Here is a 7683-nt window from a genome sequence, read left to right as displayed (position 1 = left end):
AATGACATGAACCATGAATACATCATTCGTTCTTTATATCCGTTGCATCTTTAATTAAGTATTTATCATTCAAACCCCAACAACAACCACCTACAATACCTATAACACATAATACCACATTGTACATCGAAGCAATCCGTATACATAATACAACAACTACAAGATTCAAATTACTAATGAATTCAATTAAACGATACGAAATATGCAAAATAATATTAATTTAAAACTCTCATTGATAAAATTAATAATAATTTTAATACACGATAAAGCCCATTGATTTACACGGGAACATCGGATGGATAATCTTGCGAATGTTTCTCCATACTTTTTCTTACAAAAGCCTCTTGATCGATAAGGTTTTTAGGGATGACATCATATACGTCACTGAAAAGGTCCCCAAGTGGAGGCTTTACTACTTTCTCTGCCGCTTGAATTGCTTGTGATAACTATATATTATTACTTACAAAAGTTAGATTAATGTAAGTGAAATAGCAACATACTTTACATACTATTTTTTACCCATAATAGTAATGTATTTTTATTTTATTGCATATTGCTATTATCAATAAAAAAAATGGTTAATCTCATAAAAAGACTTTATATTTTGTGTTTTTTCCGGATTAAATCTCAACTTTATTTTTTGCCTGAAAAATACCTTGTATTTTTTTATTTTTCCGGAACAAACTAGCAACTTTGTTTTTTTCCTGAAAAGAACCTTAACCTTCTAACTGCTTCCAAATAAACCCTCAACTTTTTTAGTTTTTCTTGTAAAAACCCTCAACTTCGTTTTTTTCTCCGAAAAGACTCAACCTTCTAACTGCTTCCAAACAAACTCTCAACTTTTTTTTTCTGAAAAGACCCTCAACCTTCTAATTGCTTCCAAATAAGCCCTCATCTTTTTAAGTTATTCTCGAAAAAACCCTCACACTTTACAATTTTTTTGGGGTTCATCTTAGAAAAAACCTTATATTTGTGGTTTTTAATTTCTGGAGTAAACCTCAACTTTATTTTTTCATGAAAAAGACCTTGCATTTTTTTTGGATCCGGCCCTTTTAGTCATTCTTCTCTAAAAAAGTTGTAAAATGTGAGGGTTTTTTCGGGAAACACTACAAAAGTTGAGGATTTATTTGAAAACGTTTAGAAGGTTTGAGGGTTTTATCCAGACAAAAAAAAATCTCCGATAAAGTCCGAATATTTTGGGCCGGTTAACGGTTTAATCTCAACATTTATCTTTTGAACAAAAAAGTCCCGATTATTTTATATTTTGCCGAAATTAACGAAACAACCCTTATTTTTTTCAACAGAAAATGACAGATTAAAGTATAAAATTAGATAATCAGGCCTTTTCTGTTCAAAAAATAAATATTATGATTAAACCGTAAACCGAGCAAAATATCAAGCCTTTATCAGAGACTTCTCAAAAAAAAAAAAAAAAAAAACGACAAAGTTAAGGGTTTTTTCTGGCAAAAAAATAAAGTTAAGGTTTAATCTGGCAAAAAACACAAAATGTAAAGTCTTTTATGAGATTAACCCTAAAAAAATGTAAATACAAAGTACGTTACTATTATGAAGATTTTGATTTTACCTGTTTCCTTATGTTGCTACGGTGTTGTGATTCGGCTTCATCGTTCCACCAACCTTCATTTTCGATCCATTTTCTAAATCTCTTTACCGGGTTTTGATCACCTCTCCACCATTCGATTTCTTCAACCGATCGATACTTTGTTGAGTCATCTGATGTTGAATGGTGTCCTGCTCTATATGTCATCGCCTGTTGTTTGAATTAACAAATAGCAATGTACTTTCATTCATTTATTTAATAATTAATAATTAATAGTTAATAGTTAATATACCGTTTTACTTTCATTTCTTCTTATTACAACATTGTTGAAAAAAGTGCCCAAATATTATAGCAATAGGGTTTTTTGCAGAAAAGTGAAAGTCGCATTATTTCAGGAAATTTTTTTGATAAAGTCATGGAATATTTTTTTTGAATAGAAAAGTCCGGATTATTTAACATTTTGCCCAGATTAATGAAAAAATTCTTTTTTTTTAACAGAAAATGACAGATTATGTGATTTGTCCAAAATAACTGCTAAAAAAGGGTTGATTTAAAAAAAAAAAAAAAAAAAAAAAAAAAAAAAACTTAATTTTTTATTTCTTTTCGGATTAAACCTCAAATTTATTTTTTCCCTGAAAAAAACCTTGTACTTATTCATTTTTTTTTCGAAAAAACTTTAAACCTTCTAAATGCTCCCGAATGAACCCTCAACTTTTTAAATTTTTCTCGAAAAAAACCTACATTTTACAACTTTTTTGGCAAAAAATGACTAAAAGGGCCAAATTGGGAAAAATGAAAAACTACAAACGCAAAAACAAAATTTGAGGTTTAATCCAGAAAAAAAAACAAAATATAAGCGTTTATTTTTTAGATTAACCTAAAAAAAATTTAGGACTTCATCAAAAATTTTCTCAAAACAATGACACTTTTCTGCATAAAACCCTACTAACAATATTATAAAAATAGGATGCTATATCAAAATACAAAACAAACCTCAATTAAAACAGGTGTTTGTTCTTCAATAGCCATTTTGCGTGCCTTATGAACAGCTGAATAGACTGCTAAAGCATCGTTTCCATCTACTCGGATGCTCGGGACTCCATATGCTTTCCCTCTTACAACAATTCCATCACCTTTTTTTTTTTTTTTTTAAAAGTCCAAAAGTCAATAATATAATTACAAATTAAGAATACTGAAAAAAAAAAGAAGTTAAATACTTGAAAATATGAAATAGATTATACTTTGAAAAATCTACACATTGCTATAAATGTGTAGATTTTTCATTTTTCATAGTACAATGACTTGATAAGTAAATAAATTGAAAATATTCAAGTTGAAAGAAATTATATATATATATATATATATATATATATATATATATATATATATATATATATATATATATATATATATATATATATATATATTTGTAAAAGGAGGAGAGAGAGAGAAAGAGAGAGAATGTATAATAATACTTCTAAATTGCTCAGTGATTGGAGTACTAATAGCCCATCCATTGTTTCTGCAGAAAAAAATTACTGGAGCCTCCATAACTGCAGCAAAATTTAATCCAGCATGGAAATCTGCCTGTAATAAATAAAATATCCCAATTATATAATGAAAAAGGTGATTAATTTTTGAGTAATTACACGAATGGTCCCTATGGTTTGTGGTAATTTGTGCGTTTGGTCCTTAATTTATTTTTTAACTCAGAAAGTCCCTACTGTTTGTTTTTGTTATGCATTTGGTCTCTATTTTACCTAAAAATACTATCATTTAAATATGAAAAGATGGTGGGGTAGGTAAGGTAAGGTGAGGGGGTGGGGTGGGGTGGGGTTGGGGGTGTTTTTATTTAAATAAATAGAAAATCAAGAGCAAAATAGTTTTTTAGGTAAGACAGGGACAAAGCGTGTAACAAAAACAAACAGTAGGGTCCTTCTTAGTTAAAACAATAAGTTAGGGACCAAACGTGCAGATTACCCTAAACCATAGGGACCATTCGTATAATTTACTCTAATTTTTTATAAAAATATAAAACTATTGATCGTATATATATTTTTTATACCGTGCTAGTGCCTCCATCACCAAAATAAGTAACTGTGCATGCATCTTTTTTTTCCATCTTCAGAGAATAAGCAGCACCTACTGCATGTGGAATCTGTGGTCTGAAAAAGATATTTTTCATTTATTTATGTATTATAGCATCATACTTTTATTTCTTTATATTAAGTATTATTTATTTATTATTTTTTTTTGGGGGGGTTAATCTCATAAAAGACATTGTATTTTGTGTTTATTTGGATTAAACCTCGGACCTTATTTTTTGTTTGAAAAAGACCTTGTATGTTTTCATTTTTTCCGAAAAAGCCCTCAACTTTGGGTATATTTTTTTTTCGGAAAAAACCCTCAAGGTTCTAAATGCTTCCAAATAAACCCTCAAGTTTTTTAGTTTTTTTAGAAAGGGTTAAACCTCAAATTTTGTTTTTTGCCTGAAAAAAATCTTGTATTTTTTCATTTTTTTCCAATCTGGGCCTTTTAGTCATTTTTTTTCCCAAAAAATTGTAAAATGCGAGGGTTTTTCAAGAAAAACTAAAAAAGTTGCGGTTTTTCTCAGAAAAAATTACAAAAGTTGAGGGCTTTTTCGGAAAACAAAAATGAAAAATACAAGGTTTTTTTCAGGAAAAAAATAAATTTGAGGGTTAATCTGGAAAAAACACAAAGTATAAGATCTTTTTTGAGATTAACCCTTCTCGAAAAAACCCTCACATTTTACAATTTGTTTTGGGAAATTGTCAGAAAAGTCCCAATATTTTGGGAAAAGTAACAATTAAGTCCCATTTTTTTTAATATAAATTTCCCGATTATTTAATTTTTGCTTGAATTAACGAAAAAGTCTTTTTTGTTCTTTTAACATGGAATGACATATTATCGTGTAAAATCAAATAATTGAGACTTTTCTGTTCAAAAAAAAAATTGTAACTTAATCGTTACTTTTCCCAAAATATTGAAACTTTTCTGACAATTCCTTTTTTCTTTGGAAAAAAACAACTAAAAAGACCAAACCGGAAAAAATGAAAAAATACAAAATCCTTTTCAGGCAAAAAATAAATTTCAGGTTTAATCCGAAAAAAAAACACAAAATATAAGGTCTTTTATGAGATTAGCCCTTTTTTTTCTTCTTCTTATTAACACATTTTAGTTTAAAATATACCTGATTATAACATTTAACTTCCATATTTTTCTTATTAGTACATCATACTTTGAAAAATCTACCCAATTGTAGAAATGGAAATTGCTTTGTATTTGCATGATGTTTGCTATAATTGGGTAGATTTTATAAATTACAATGCTCTAATATAAAAAGTTTAATAATTTCTTTTTAGGAACAAAGGAGTAGATTATAAATTTGATATCTTACCCTACAGTAGATGCAACTGTAATGTAATTAAGCTTCTTAGACCCATAATGAATAGGCATCTGTCTCCCTTTTCCATAATCATATTTATTTCCAAATAACTGATTTGCAAATTCTTGTAAAGTAAATCCTCTCCATAATAAAACTCCAGCCTCCCTATACTGCATATCAGAATTTCAAACTTTAATTAATTAAAAAAAAAAAAAAAAAAAGATGTATTTTAATCTATCAAAGTCATGAAAAAAAGATCATAAAGTAAAACCTGAGGAAAGACAAAGTCATTAATGTTAAGAGCTGCAGCTGATGCAATATTGATTGCCTCTTCACCAATTGTTGTTAGATAAAATGATATTCTTCCTTGTCTTTGTGCCTCATAGAAAATAGTATCCATAACTTGTAGTGTTGCCATGTCAGCATACATTTTCACAGCAAGTTCTTTGCTGATCTGTATGTTGAAAAGACAAAAAGATCCTTTATATAGCTTTAGGAAATATAAAAAGAATCGATCTTGTTAATTAAATAAGTCATGTTTTAGTTTATTACCTGAACTGAATCACTATTGGGGATTATATGTCCATTTTCGTTAAGCACTCGATAACAATGAGCCCTTTCCTCTACAGTTTTTGATGTGAAAGTTAGTTTGGGGGTAAACTTGACTTTTCCACCTGGAAAATCTAGGTGTTCCCTTGAATGAGCTTCATTAGAGAACTGCATTAAGATATGTGTGTTAGTTAATTAAGGGGATAAAAAAATGAAAGTGATTATTCATAAGAAAAATGTTTATTCCAGTTTCCAAAAAGTAGTGGCACTGACTCAAAAGTCAAAACCCTGATTTTAATATGAAAAAGACAGATTTTGTTAGAAGTGCAATTTAAATTGAGTAAAGCTGGTGGGTGATTTTAATGTATTGATGAATCCATGTGCTAACAACTAAGGGAAGTTTGACTTTCATGATAAAAAATTGGTCAACTGAAGGATTCAGATTCGATGTGGATACAGAGAATAAAGTTAGACCTGTAGTAAAGTGATAATGGGTTGTTAAGTAGAAGAAAAAAGGCTGTTAATAAAGAGAATAAACAAAGCTTTAATCTGTACATGAAAATACCATATGGGTTACTAAGTCAAAAAGTGACTTTTTTGATAAAGTCAAACCTGTAAAATATTTCCTTTGAAAAAGAAGTAATTTGTTGGTTTCACAATGCTCAAAACAGTAATGATTACCATTTCAGTCTTGATCCAGAAATAGTTTCATATTTGGATATCTGATATGAAATTCAGCTTATCATTTAACCTTTTTATTTAAAGGTAATCCAAACTATTTACTAAAAACATCAATTAAACTGATAGGATTGAATTTTGATCGTTATGATTCTTACAACTGATCTACTCAATTTCACAAATCAAGTGAAAACAGAAAAATTCAAAGAGCCAAATCAGGAAAAACGCGTGAACTGTAAAAAATAATCAAGCGAAAACACTATTATAATCCTTACAACTAAACTAATAGTATTGATTTTTGAGGTTCTATTCATGTTTGACCAATACCACAATCAGGATTAGAAAACACAAACTGCTAAAATTCAAAACTCATCACAAAACCAATCAAATCAAAGTAAACTAAATCAACAAACACGTCACTAACGAACAAAAAAAAACTAAATCGCAAATCACAACGAGAACATGTTACCAGACCTGATCGGCGTCGTTGCTAACACTGGTAGCAGTATGCGCTCCTCTTCCACCGGCGACCGACGCAAAACAACGAGTTAAAACAATGGAGGAATTAATCCGAGACGAACTCGCATAATTCCGAGCAGGTAACGATGGAGGTGAAATCGTATGAAGAAGACGAGGAGCAAACTGCGAACTACCAATGGAACTGGAAATCGTACGATTGATTAAGCCTAACATGAGAAACCTCTTGGATTTGAGATTATGCGTGATGAAAGTTTTCGATTTTGAGAAGTAGGAAGCCATTGAAGAATGAAACCAGAATTGAAAGCTCAGAGAGGGAACATTGTTTGTGTAACTAACGATTGAATTCAAGGAGGAAGAAAGGCTATTTAATGTGGAGCACCGAATCAACAAACTTTACCAAATAGATAGAAACAAATACGTCAAAAGTTTGTCTTCTTCAAATGTGTGTGTCGTATAATATTTAGGAGACGTAATCTAGTAGTCTGTAGCCGTTTGGTAATATGGGTTGAGAAATAACATATAACATATTATATTTATAATTAAATATAAAAATGTAACATATTTTCTGTTATTTTGTTGGTTATCTTTTGTAACGATCAAAATTTCTTTTTGGTTAACTGAAAAAAGTTATTATTTCAGGTTATATGATTTCATGTGTGGATCTAGCTATTAGGCTATTTTTATTATTGGTATTATTATTATGGAATAAATTTGGGAAACTATTATTTTAATTGAAGAATTTCATTTAGACTTGTCAAGTTGTTAGGTATCATAAATTTTTGCATTATTAGATATTAGAAATTTTTCTGTCAAAAACAAGAAACAATGCCTACTACTTTTGATTTTATATCGATTTCGAATTGTTTAATGGATGACAATTGTCATGTAGCGAGTGGGTATGCAGAGATATACAGATAGCCTGTGCCAACCAAGATTCCCAATATAGTATAAGTGTCCTCATAACTAAATAAGTTTTGAAAGAGGGGATTTTTTTTATTATTTCATCTAT

At 29.3% G+C, this 7683-nt stretch overlaps 1 protein-coding gene across 1 annotated transcript; it reads right to left on the bottom strand.

The window, feature by feature from the left end:
• Nucleotides 1-215: 215 nt before the first annotated feature.
• LOC145040213 (2-oxoisovalerate dehydrogenase subunit alpha 2, mitochondrial-like) lies at nt 216-7115 on the bottom strand. The gene is made up of 9 exons (XM_078988173.1): nt 6669-7115; nt 5520-5684; nt 5239-5421; nt 4980-5137; nt 3627-3726; nt 3037-3148; nt 2555-2694; nt 1586-1771; nt 216-446 (listed from the first exon to the last, which is right to left on the bottom strand). The coding sequence occupies exons 1-9, from the start codon at nt 6951-6953 to the stop codon at nt 279-281; spliced, it is 1497 nt and encodes a 498-aa protein (XP_078844299.1). The 5' UTR covers nt 6954-7115; the 3' UTR covers nt 216-278.
• Nucleotides 7116-7683: the final 568 nt, after the last annotated feature.

The sequence above is a fragment of the Lactuca saligna genome, chromosome 1, assembly GCF_052625555.1.
Source record: "Lactuca saligna cultivar CGN05327 chromosome 1, ASM5262555v1, whole genome shotgun sequence".
NCBI classification, from domain to species: Eukaryota; Viridiplantae; Streptophyta; class Magnoliopsida; order Asterales; family Asteraceae; genus Lactuca; species Lactuca saligna.
The sequence above is the reverse complement of the archived record's forward strand: the minus strand, read 5'-3'. Positions and strand labels throughout refer to the sequence as shown.

What these genes read in the sequence shown, in the direction of transcription:
- LOC145040213 (XM_078988173.1), bottom strand. Translation starts at nt 6,953, where the DNA reads ATGGCTTCCTACTTCTCAAAATCGAAAACTTTCATCACGCATAATCTC. An exon ending in ACAGTTGCATCTACTGTAGG is followed by an intron (nt 3,727 to 4,979) that starts GTAAGATATCAA and finishes TATCTTTTTCAG; the next exon opens with ACCACAGATTCCACATGCAG. An exon ending in AATCACTGAGCAATTTAGAA is followed by an intron (nt 2,695 to 3,036) that starts GTATTATTATAC and finishes AAAAAAAAAAAG; the next exon opens with GTGATGGAATTGTTGTAAGA.